This window comes from Archocentrus centrarchus, chromosome 2, assembly GCF_007364275.1.
Source record: "Archocentrus centrarchus isolate MPI-CPG fArcCen1 chromosome 2, fArcCen1, whole genome shotgun sequence".
Taxonomy (NCBI): Eukaryota; Metazoa; Chordata; class Actinopteri; order Cichliformes; family Cichlidae; genus Archocentrus; species Archocentrus centrarchus.
The window spans coordinates 25061969-25075361 of record NC_044347.1 but is presented as its reverse complement, the minus strand read 5'-3'; the positions used below and the strand labels follow the sequence as shown (position 1 = coordinate 25075361).

Below are 13393 nucleotides of genomic sequence, written 5' to 3'. Positions count from 1 at the left end.
CATGGCTGAGAATTCGAAGTATCTGGGTGTGCTTTTTGTGGCTCATCTTTGGAACATGATAGATTCATCTTGTGTTTGTTTATTCATTTGTTTTGATCCTGTGATGATCTGCTTGTTGAGTTTGATTCTCCATCAACAGCAGGAAAGAGCTAAAATTGGAGCAGTGGCTGTCAGACAGCAGAAGTAAAGGTAAGTAAAAAAAAAAAAGGTAAAGCTAAGGACAAGATATCAGATACATTCAGGATGTTTTTAAATTTTTTCCATTGGTCCTGTTTCTTTTTGAAATGTAAACCTTTCATTTTACGCAAAACTACAAAACTTTTTAAAAATATATATTTATTGTAAATTACTATTTGAAATGGGACACTTGCAGTACTGTTGAGGCCCTCCAACCTACACTTTAAGAGTTACAGCTCATTGCTTTTGCTGTGTCTAACTCATAGATGGTATAAATTAAGGATGGCGCTACTATGACTTCACGCAGTGGTTTGTGAAATTCTGTTTCAGTGTTTCAAGTGTTTTCGGTGTTGCTATCTTAGTGTTTTGAGACCGGTTGTGATGACGAGGGGCAGCTCTGAGTGTGAAACTGCAGTCTCATTGGCTAATGACTTTGCAATCACAAGTCGTTAGCCAGTAGGAATATCCTGGGTAATTCTCCTTTCTGAGACTTTGAATGACCAAAATTTGTAAAAGGAACTTAATGTTTTATACAGTATGATCTGAAATGAATGACACTGCCCATAAACGTATCACAAAAGTGTTTGCAGAGAGAGCCATTTCCCCCATAGACTTCTATAGGCCCATGAGTCTTTTTGCACCCACAGCCATTGCCCAGTGGTGGCAATTAAAAAGACTGCAGATTTAAGCCACTTCTGCACTGGCTCCACTTTTCAGACCTGGAAGCTACATGTGTTTTTTATTCTGTTTATTATCTGACTACAGCTTCCATAAAACAAATAGACCGGGGCAGAGTAGGGAGCTGCCTTTGGGACACTTTTGGAATGCACTGCAGCATATACTGTATAGTGGAATTATGTGCATTGTCTTGAGTGGGAATATGCAACTCCACCAGCCTCATCGGTAGATTCAAAGTGAAGTGCAGAATGGATAGTTAATGACTCTAAATTAGTAACAACAAAAACAGGACCTTCTAACCCAGGGGTCGGCAACCTGTAATCTGGAAAGAGCCATTTGAACCCGGTTTCCACGTTAAACAAAACAGTGAGAGCCACAAATACTAGCGGAAGGCGGTAGCCGCTACTGCAAGTGAAGCATATATTGAGAAACGAAAATAAATAAATAGATAAATAAAATGATTTTATTTTAATATTTCAAGATCACAATAATGTTCCAATTTAAAACTACAACAAAAACCGAACTGACAAAAATAAAATGCACTTCAATTGGATACTTATAATTTACTTCCGCGAGCCGCACAGAGCCGCAGATTAAGCCTGAATGAGCCGCATGCGGCTCCGGAGCCGCGGGTTGCCGACCCCTGTTCTAACCTTTATGACAGTTTTATTGCTCGTGAAGCAATAGCTGTAGTTAATTAGACCTGACTATTTGTTGACCCTGAATTGTCACCATTGGAATCCACTGCATCTAATGGGAATTTACCCTGTCTGCAGCTAGCTCCAATTCCTCATCTAAAAGGAGATCCAGAATGATCATGCATTGGCCAAATCTGGATTGCTGTTTCCATCAACTTCAATATAGATGAGTTCATTCATCTGACACTTTAGACTGTGGCTGATATAACATATTTTAGTGTCCATACTGGACTTAAACACTTTTCATATTGATGGCCTCATATTCCATTACAAAAGGGATTTTACCAGCAGAGGCGTAGGTCATTTATTCCCTGTTGTATCTCTGCACTGGGTTTTATTTCTCGTGTGTTTCCATGTGTTTTTGAAGGTTTTTACCTCAGAGTATAAAGTATTTTCCCATTGTTCCAGATCCGGAGCAGCTGATTGGGCGTCGTTATCCAGTGAGAATCGGCATTCTTGGAATTTCTAAAGATGGTGTCGGGCAGCCAGATCAGACCGACCATGTTGCTGTTTGAAAAAGAGGCAAATTGATAGAGAGAGAGAGAAAAGAAGGTAAGAATGATTCCCTCAGATTTCTCTGAAATGCACGAGGCTTCCCTCAGTCCCAATAAGAGGATAATAAAATACTCAGGCAACTAGGGGAAAACAAAGCACATCAATCAATTCGTTCCATTAATTACAGGCCTCTTCCGGAGAGCGAGAGGGAAGGAGAGAAGAATATTGTTTTCACCACATGAAAATGTTCAAACAGTAGTTGCTAAGGTGGTAAGAAATAGCCACAGCAGTCTCTTTTTTTAAAGAGCTCTAAAACACTATAATTATTTCTAGATTGTATTGATTCACCCACAAAGCTGACATATTTAGGAGTTTTTAAATAAAGGTTCCCGTGTATTTGCAGTATGCCTTCAGTAAATCCAATATACCTGTTGAGGGTTAGAATCCGCATGCTGCTGCTGTTATACCGCAGACGGGTATCCACCCAGGTCTGGGCGAAGATGATATCGATTTGGTACTCCTGGGAAGAGAAAAGTAGAGTCAATATACAGATCTGACAACCCTTTTTAGAGAGGAATAAAGGCAGAAAGAGACATGCAGGCTGAAGTCTGTGTGCTGAGCAGTCAGTCGAATCCTTCTAGAAGAGCTGAAAATGTGTTTGTTTGAACACAAATGTGTCCACATCAAAGAGAAATACAAAAGCAGCGAAGCCCTTGCTGCAAACATTCAATACATATTATGCTTTTGATATGGAAATTCAATTATACCATCTCGCAAACTGTTTACTTCAGCACATTTCCTTCACCTCAGCACAATCCTGCCTCTAATTGTGAATTTTTTTTAATACTTGGTCCAAATGTTTTTACTTAGCAGGTAAAATAAGTCTTGATTTTATCTTCCTGGGAATGTTAGAAGTACTTCTGTGTGTCTAGAGGAGAAAGATGTATTTTTTTTTTGCTTCTCTTTTCAACGCATACTAATTAAAATCTATGGGAGAGTGGATCTGAATCCACTTTCCATTTCTATTATTTTCCCAGAGGTGAACATATGTTCATAATCCACCAACCTTGACCCATTGATGATAATATACTTTAAGTATTTGGACTTTGTGAAACAACAAAATTAGCTCTGAGAGAGTTTGGCACACACATTAAACATCGATTGAAGCCTGTAGATTCCTCTCGAGAACTCGCATCATAATAATGGCTAAATATAACCAGCTGACAAAGAATGTCAGCCATTGATCTGCTTTTCCTTCAGGCAGCAATTAAAAGCATTTATCTTGAACGTAGATACATGTGGGCTCTTCTGAGAGTTGGCTACACACTCTTACTTTACACATCTTAATGGCTGCCATCCATTTTCTTTTGCTTATCCAATATAGGGTCACCCTGGAGCCTATCCCAGCCGACATAGGGCAAGAGGTGGGGTACACCCTGGAAAGACAGTCCAGTCTGTTGCACGGCTAACACAGAGAGACACTCCCATTCACACCTATGGGCAATTTAGAATCACCAGTTAACCTAACCCCAGTAACTGGATGTCTTTGGACTGTGGGAGGAAGCCAGGGTAACAGAGAGAACCCACACAGAAAGGCCCTGGGTGGATGGTGGATTCGAACCCAGGACCTTCTTGTTGTGAAGCAACAGTACTATCCACCGTCCTGCCCTGGCTGCTATTATTGGTTTATTAATACAGTGAAACTCGTGTTTGCATCTTAGCAATGGGAAAAGGAGTCAAATTTACAGCCACCCTAGAAGCTAGTTTGGGCTACAGTAGATGGTCAATTCAGCTGTTCTCACATAGTATACCCTGCTACTGAAACTCATGTGCTTATACCAGCACTGCTTTGCTCACTCATTTCCTAAATTTCCCTCCTTTTCTCACTGAAAACTATGCTTGTTGCTGTTCGTGCATCATTTCTTTGGCGCCACCTCCGCCCCCACATCTGAGTATAGCCTGCATTCGCCTTCAGGGAAGAGTTGTTACTGTCGCTCCCCACTCACTGTCTTCATGTCCATTTTGAGGGTGGCAGACTGGGAGAATAAGTGTGGGCTAGGCACTGTCATTCCGTACATGGAAGTAACAACAGTGAGTGGGTGAGGATGGCAGTAAACTACAATGTCAGAGCCTAAACTCACTCTTTCCCTCCCCATACACATGAAATCATGATGGTACATGCCAACATTAAAACTTATACTTCACTCCTTAATCTTTTGCTCCCCACAAGGAAGTAAAAAACATGGACTGGTTATTGTAAACTACGATGTCAGATCCAAACTTCTTACTATCTGATTGCTGAGAAGAAAGCGATTATGTTTCATGGAATCTGGCTCACTGAAATGTTTTTAATGTTGATTTTGTACTGTACAAGAACAATTATTTTAATGACTACTACTAGGCTTCATTTTATTTTTTTAAATTACTTCTTTTTTTCCCCACACAGAAAGTGAATTATCAGACCTATTAAGCAGATTCGTTTTTGTATCAATGAAATCAATAAAGTATCTAGGAGATTTCACATTTAATTGCTAATTAAATGAATTAATTAAACATGAAATTAAGCATTTAATTTTGCACACCAAAAACATTACATTGTTTTAACAATTGAGAATAAGAATTAAAGAAGAATTCTTTAAGAATTAAAGAATTAAGCAGAAAAAGTCGAGAGGTCAAACACATCTTTATATTGTTGAGTCAGATGGTCGAGAAATACGACCGATGCCATTGCGCTAGAGCTGAGGACATCCAATTTGGCTAGCAGAAGGCCAGCACACCAGCTTTAAGGCCTCTATAGGATGTAAACGAGGCAAATACTGTCACGGTAAGGTCACACAGTGAGCACATGCTTTAGAAGTCATTCACAATCTTTTGCTGATATAAATATAAAGTGCAGTCTATTATGGGAGTCATCCCCATCTGGGCTTTAATGGGTAAAGACATGAGAAATCTTTCATCCAGGACAGTTTTATCTTTAACCAAAATTTGTATGGTGACTCAACAAAACGCATACTCTTACAAAAACATTTTGTATGGTACAGTAATGTACACAAGAACACGCTTTCACACGCAGTGTTACTTATACTAAAACAGACAGGCCAGACTTGAGATTTTGTATAACATGTACTGTCGATCTTTTGGGGATGATGATGGGGAGACCCCACACTGACAATGACGCACCATAATTCAGTCAAGCGAACCACCGGGTGTCACATGAGGTGAACTCACAACAATGCTTAAAGGGGATTTCCGGCTTCAACTAGGTCCTTTTTCAGGACTGTACCTCCAAGATGGGTCCATTATTCATGGACATTATGCAAAACACTGAAGCCACACTGAGTGTGGGGAGATATGACTGAAACTAACTACGGAGGCTTTCATTATTTCCCTGGGGATCCATTTCAAAGTCAGAAAACAAAGGCGTGAAGGGAGTCTGTTACTTATGGTCATTGTCAAGAAGCGAATGAATGATGCAAAGACCTAGGTGAACTAAACAAAGGTGTCTTGTGTTGTATATTTTCTGCTGGGAAAAGCTGATGTAAAGTCAGAGACTAGAGGTTGTAAGTTCATTATTTAGAGTATAAATATTTCATTTTAGCCTTTAAAATATTCAGAATGTGATACACTATTTCCCTCCTGTCCCTGACTATGTTTTAGACAGCAGACAGCAGGCACATGAAGTGCTGGGAAACGCTCACACGATTAAAAATTTATTATTCCTTATGTGAGTTGTGAGTTGGATTCACAATCATCAAAAAGGTGAAAGTGGAGACGACAGTCGTACATGCAAAACTTTTGCCAATAAAATCCTATATAGTGATACCTAAAATGAAAGCACACTCTCAAGATGTCATTTACTTTGCACACACACACAATATTATTGGCAAATAAAGGATGGTGGGAAAAATCAACAAATACGTCCCCACACTTTCAGAATACAAATACCAGTCAGAATCAGATAATATGAAATCCATTAATAAACCCAAAGGATGTTGACAGCAAAGCACGACTGACTGAAATTAATTATCCTGACTTTAGCTGCATCAGAACAAATAGCTTCCTCCTTATCTGGCCTCATCTTTTTTTTTTTTGCACGGAGGCGGTACGCTTCTCACCACTTACAGATTTCTTTCATCCACATTTTCCACATTCATGTACCAAAACATGTTTCCTGAGAGAGCAGATATCCTATCTTTATGACTGTGTGTTTAGTCAAAGCCTCGCTGAAAGTTTCCCGAGCCAGAAATGTTTTTAAAAAAGTCTTTAGATTGGCAGTGACAGGGCTCTAAGGATTAACAGTTTTTGTGTGTCTGTAATTACAGTGGGTTTTCATTGTTTTTCTGCCATGTGGTGGTCCTCACTGGGGGTGTCTGCTAGCAGGATTATGCAAAAGGTACCAAAGCAAATTTCATAAAACTTGATAGAGAGGTGGAACACAGACAAAAAACAGAACCCACTAAAATTTGGTTTAGTTTGGATCTGGATTGCTTCCTTTAAACACAGTAGACGGGGCACTGTTCCCATAATGCCCTGTTTCTTTTTATTCACCTCTTTCTACTCTGTTTTTACTTCACTCTGCATTTAATCATTAGATATTAGTAATCTCTGGCTCTCTTCCACAGCATGTCTTTTTTCCTGTCTCTCCCCGCAGCCCCAACCGGTCTCGGCAGATGGGTTTTCTCTGTATTATTGTAGGGTCTTTAACTACAATACAAAGTGCCTTGAGGCGACTGTTTGATGTGATTTGGTGCTATATAACTAAAACCAAATTGAATTGAACTATGTAATCCATTATTTTAAGTATAAATGTTATAAAGAAATGTTTTCAGGGAATACTTTTAAATGTTCAGTTTCTATACCATATGTTAGAACAAGATCCAGAGTGTGATTAAAGTGGTGGGTGGGCTCATTTACATTTAGAAAGAAGCCAAATGAATCTAATAATAGATTGACTGCAGTGTTGAGGATGTGATTTTCAGCATCTACACAGATGTTAAAATCACCCACTGTAATTATTTTATCTGAACTGAGCACTAAATCAGATTTAAAAAAAAGTTTGAGAAATCAGACAGAAACTCTGAGTAAGGACCAGGTGGATGATGGACAGCAATAAGTACAACTGTTTTTTGAGTTTTCCAGTCAGGGTGGACAAGTCTAAGAGTCAGGCTTTCATATGAATTAAAACTCTGTCTGGATCTTTGGTTGATTAATAAGCTGGAGTGGAAGATTGCTGCTACTCCTCCTCCTCAGCCCGTGCTTCGAGCATTCTGACAGCGTGACTTGGGAGTGTTTATTCATTTAAACTAACATATTCATCCTGCTGTAAACACGTTTCTGTAAGGCACAATAAATCAATATGTTGATCAATTATTAAATAATTTACTAACAGGGACTTAGAGGAGAGAGACCTAATATTTAATAATCCACATTTAACTGTTTTACTCTTTTGGTGCAGTTGAGGATGCTGTAGTTGAACAAAGAATGTCCTTGAGGTCGCTGTGGATAAGTAAGGCAAGCACAGGCCTTTCACCCAAGAGACTGGGGTTCATGTTCTCACTCAACTCAAAGCAAGCACTGAATTAATGGTTTTAGACTTCGTTTTTGTCAGTTTTCTGTTGCAGCTCAGTTTCATTTGCAAAGCAGATGTTTACTGTTATATTGTTAGTGGGGTTTTTTTTTCTTCTTTTACCCCCAACCAGATGAGGCAGATGGCTGCCCCTCCCTCCGCTTTGTTCTGCTAGAATACACACTGCAATAACTGTAGGCATCAATATTTTATTAACCGGTTGCAAGAGATTGATTTCAAAGCAACATGTAATTGTTTCACTGGTGTGACCTTCAAGCTGACGTCAGTGCAGCTCGCCGCTTCCTGTTTAGAAGTGGCGAGAATATTACGAGCCTTCCAGCAGCTTAGTGGCAACTCTGTCCCTGATCGAATCATCAATATTGGATTCTGCCAAAATTCAGATTATGTTAAGTTTGTTTTCATATGATCACTTTGTATAATATTTGTGCATGCTAACCACACTCTGGTTGAACACTACTTACAAATGAATTCATCAGTAATAATTATCCAGTATTAAAATGCACAGTAACTCATTTTACTTTTGACATTTCTTATAATGAAACATTTTTTACAACTTTGTATGTCTACCTTTCCTTACATGAGGTTGAGCACTTCCAGCAACGATCATAAGCTTGTTTTTCTTATAACGGATTATTATAAAGGAGAGATACACTGAACACAGCATGACTTCCTGTAATGTGTGGCTTGCATAAGTCTGTGTAAATTTGTTCAATATGTATAAAAAAAATGTTGCGTTCTGTTGATATTATTACTGTCCCACGAGCTGTAAGACCTGATTATGAAAAAGATATGAGCATGATTAATACACTGGCTAATAATGAATAAATAACTGTAATTTTGCATTAATTAAGATATCTCTGTGTTTGTGTTGTTGCTCCAACATCATTATTATTGCTCCAGGGCCATCAATGCAACTGACCAGTCATGTTATGGTGATATCATAGCCTTGTACTATAATAAATACCTACAACAGTGTGATAATTGACGCAAAGTGGATGTATCATGTAGTACTGTGCTTTACGGCAGATCTATTAGAGAACACAATGAGAATTTTTTTTTTCTTTTTTCATTTTTTCTTTTAACTGGCCTGAAGCACTGAAGCTCAGGTGAAACACCATTCAGCATGGACAATACCTGGCACCCTCTTTCTGTTAAAAGCATACAAGCTCCCTCAGCTGTTGCAGGAAGCCTCACTAGCACTAACAGACAGCTTTCAAAGAGGCATGCAGACACGGACCATCAGCTTAGACGGCAATCTACATCACCTGATGATGAACCTGCTCAGAGAAGTTAAAAAAAAAGGAATCTGAAAGGACTTCACAGGTATTGGTAACATTATGAAAATTAAGTGAACTCAAGCTTCAGGCTAACTAGCTCGGAATATATCTGTGGCATGAACTCGATGAGCTGCTCGATTTGTAAAATAAAACATGCCAGAGGACAGGGAGGCGTGCCATGGAGACGAGAGAAAGCTACCAAAACACAGACACTAATGCAGCTCAATGAGAGGACAAGCATTTACAGCAATGTTGTAGTTTGAGAACGACAAATCACAGTGTGAGGTAAGATGTCATACCTGTATCTATATTTTTGCTTCCACTTTTCAATATCAGTGGCTAGAATTTATAATTTTTCCCTTATATATTTTTATCTTGTGTGCTGTGATGTGGTAGCGATAGTTCTTGTTAAATTTGTTGGTAGGATGAGGAGTAATTGCCAGCAAGTCAAAAAATCAACTCAGACTTCCATGAACGTGCCACCATTACAGCTGGCTCATAATGAACTCTACTTCATTACTGCTGCTTCATCATTGCTGATCAAGTAGAATCCAGTGGGCTCTGAAATACTGTCTTGCACTTTATTATATAATGCTTTGCAAAAAAAAAGGGGGAATCTCAAACTTAAGTACATATCACTGACTAATGTATTTCCTCAGGCTAAACCAATGCCGCATAGTTGTTATAAATATTTATAAGTGAAATATTTATATCTCCGAGACCCTGGGAAATTGGTCGCTGGGCTACATCTTCCATCCTTCAAGAAGAGGGAGAAAAACGATAAAAAAACCCACTTCTGCAGTGGTTCTAATGCTGCTTCATTACCACAAACAATGAGTTATCTACTTTTACCCTCCTCATCTGCACAACTGCTCACCCCCTCATCCCCAAATAAACACTTTGACCTGGAAAGCAGTGCTGTAGCTTCATCCCGCAGGCATCCCTCACAGTGATGCTCGTTGTGTGTGACGGGCTGAAATAACAGTAAACACGACCATTCATCCACCGCTTAAGGGTGATGATGAACTTCTGTCATACGTGTAATAAACAAAACTGTCCTGTACCTGAGGATAAGAGCGGCATTTTGAAGATTGCTTTTGTGTGTGTGTGTGTGTGTGTGTGTGTGTGTGTGTAGCTAATTTCATAAACAAGCTTTTGTTTTGTTCATTCCTAGGAATCAAATAGAAAGACCTTTGAAAGAAACAAAAGAAAGTCATTTGCATACCTGGCTGTGTACTCCAAGACTGTTTGTGAGGGTGTAGGAGGCAAAATGAAAAATGACGCAGCCTGCCGGCTGTGCTTCACTGAACATCTATCCTAAGGTCCAATCAGCACCTGTGATTCTTTGTCTGAGATAAATGATGTACTTGTGTTTGGCCTGTTTAATATTGATACCAGCACTGAGGTATGCTAGAAGTAGCAGCAGAAACAGCTGTAGCACTCATTTATGTGCCACCAGCAGACCCTGTATGTCAGACATCACGTTTCAGGAATGTGCTTACTCACCAGTTTTTGATTGGGCTGTGTCAGTGAATCAGTGAGTCAGATATTGATAAATACACAGGACCACAACATGTAGGGATAAATCGGAAAGTCTACTATCCATCAATCCATTTTCTAGCATTGTCTCCAAGACAACCAAGAGACATGCACAACAGATTGGACATGGACAAAAACACGTCATCTAGGAGGAATCCAGGTGGCATCCTAATCTGATTCCACATCATTTCAACTTATTCCTTTTGTTCTGGAGGAGAAGCAGCTCTACTTTAAGGCCCTTCTGAATGACTGTCATCCAATCTCTAAAGCCTTGTCAACATATAAAGAGATGCACACATCACTTTGCTCATTAATGGATATTCCAGGCCCTGGTTGTATAATGACTCAGTCACACTAGTGTAGAACTAGGGCAGAAATCCCCTTGGGACTACTAGGAAAAATCGGTGCTTGACTGATGATTACATTGATTTTTTTTTTTTTTCTTTTTGTTTGCACTTGGCAACTGATTGCAAGTAGTTGCTGCAACCAACTGGTCTCCCAGAGATGTGCGACACCCTCAACCTCTGGGCGACTAATCGATCTGGTGGGAGGCAACATGTCTCCAAACAATCACAGTCTGATTTGGACTGACTGCAATCATTCTCAGACAGGTTGGTGAAGGCTTGTATATAATTGCCCTCTAATTTATAAATAAAGATTGCCAATATGTTGCAATCAATCTGAGCAAGTCTGTGCTGATGAGAGCAACTTGTTGCGATACGGGACTCGACTCAGCTGTTTGCCATTTGGCTGTATTCTGATTATGTTCCTATGTAAAAGCAATATTGCCCCATGCCTGTGTCATTTGGCAAGTAAATCTCTGTCCTACTGCAACTATATCACCATTTGTGGAGCAATTTCTGTTTCAACTCTGTGAGATTCTGGTACTAGTTAATGTGGATTTCTGTTGTGTGTACAGTAGATGGCAACAGATTTGCAAATTTCACAGATTTGTCGCAGTTAATTGCCGTTATCACATATAGTTGACCCAAAGCCACTGGTCCCTGTTTTCAAAGAAAGCATTTCAAAGGTAACGCTGGTAAAAGTTAAGGGACTGGTTCTTCAACTTGGGGTTTATTATCTACGTAGGCCAAAGGTACTTTGGCATGCAGCAGCCAGGAATTGAACCACTGACCTTCCGATTAATAGATGACCTGCTCGAGCTCTTCTCTTCACCTAGAGTAAGTGGTTATTTATGTCACACAATCTTCACTTTGTTCTTTTTTGATTCATGCCTTATACTGATTGGACCACAACAAGTTGTGACTCATTCCTTAAACAGCTGAATAAAATTGTTCAGTGATCCAGTTGCTTTACTTTCGACACCGAGCAGAGTATTACGGGCTTGGCCATCAAACCAATTACTAATGGCACCTATGGTGTCACGGCTTTGATAATCTAATGTGATCATTTGCATTCGACCTGTGAATGGAACAAACAGAGAACATGTGACAGAACATGCCTCAGTGTTGCATTAGTGTCTGTAAGCTTTGCTACTGCAAATCCAGAGCTTCCCTGGCACAGCCCCTCTGGACGCTACGACACAATTCAACAGGACGGGGTCAGCGCTAGCACGTAGCACAGCATTGTTTTCATTGATAATTCCTTATTGTTTCACTATAAAATGAGCTGCTCAGAGACAGCAAGCATAAAGTATATATTATATTCCTTTTGCTAACATAAAACCTGTGTTTCTTGAAAGTAAGTTAAAAATATATTCATGAAAATCCAGTATCGGCAGCTGGATAATTTTAGCTTCTTTGCTGTAAAGCACAAAATGATATTTTTCTTGTTTATTTATCTCAAACAGCCAGCGTGTACTTAGAACTATGTTGATACCTCAAGGCTTTTTCCATCTGCTTGAGAAGGTAGTCCTTTTAACAGGCTTTAGGACTAGTCCCTCAAACACAAACAGCTCATAATTAATGTATATACCGATTAAAGCGTTTTGCTTCAAATGCTAGATTTCTGTATACAATGATACCGAGGAGAAAACAAGCAGAGGAAGAGAAGAAAACAGAAGAGGAATTAAATTAGAGAGGAAACAGCAGAAGGTAATGAAATCTAATAGGGGTCAGGAAAGCGATGAAGGGAAATGATGTGAACAGAAAGCTTTAAGATGAAAGAAGGAGAAGATGGAGAATGAAGGAGAAAAAAAAGGAGATAATTTAGTGATCTTGGAGTTATTGCCATGTCAGCTAATCAATATGTTCTGACCCTGAAAAATCATATTCAAACAAGTCACTGCAGTCATGTTTAAACAAGACACTGAGAGAGTCTTTAGATTTCATGCTCACATAATGCAGCAGCTGCTGCTACATGGCATGCTACAGGCTCTGATGAGTACCTCCTCAAACACAGAGCTCCTCCTGTTCTACTTCACCATACTTGGTGAGACTCGCCCTTTTGCATCTTGTCCATCTCTTCTTTAAACCCTTTTTTTTTGTTTTGTTTTGTTTTGCTTTCACAGCTCCCAATTGCTTGGATTCATTAGGTACATCCTCAAAAGTGCACATATTTCACCACTATACTGACACATAGGAGCTTCTTTATTGGATAACTGCACAAAACTCTGAATGTGAGCGATCATTTAAGCTCTAAAAACATGATACTTGGAAATAAAGCATATTTAATCATGTCTGTCACAGTCTGGAGTGTGTTTATATTCACATTAGGATTTTTATTTCTAGGTTCCAGTTGCAGCGACTTGCATTTAGCACACTAACACAGATGAGATTGATAGGTCTCGAGCAGTCTCTCTCTAGTTGCGGCATGTGTATTTTAAAGAATCTGCACCGTCTGTTGTCTTAGAATTTAAGACTGTTGTTAGTAGTAGTGCCAGCAATGCCTCACAATGATGCAGTCACAGACTGTATGTAAAATAGGGTGGAGCTTGTTACACTTATGAACTAGAGAGGATATTTGTAACATGTATTTGCCTG

At 39.3% G+C, this 13393-nt stretch overlaps 1 protein-coding gene and 1 long non-coding RNA gene across 2 annotated transcripts in view; one reads left to right on the top strand and one right to left on the bottom strand.

Annotated features, from left to right (window-relative positions):
• LOC115794157 (gamma-aminobutyric acid receptor subunit gamma-3-like) overlaps window positions 1-13393 on the bottom strand; it is a 129008-nt gene that overhangs the window by 56078 nt on the left and 59537 nt on the right. Inside the window, exons 4-5 of the mRNA XM_030749484.1 lie at window positions 2477-2568; window positions 1929-2060 (exon numbers count right to left, since the gene is read on the bottom strand). Of these exons, the coding sequence (XP_030605344.1) occupies window positions 1929-2060; window positions 2477-2568 (224 nt within the window). The remainder of the gene's footprint in view (window positions 1-1928; window positions 2061-2476; window positions 2569-13393) is intronic.
• LOC115794166 (uncharacterized) lies at window positions 136-4597 on the top strand. Its single transcript, XR_004021164.1, has 3 exons — window positions 136-189; window positions 1962-2105; window positions 3433-4597. It is a non-coding gene; the product is annotated as an uncharacterized LOC115794166 (long non-coding RNA).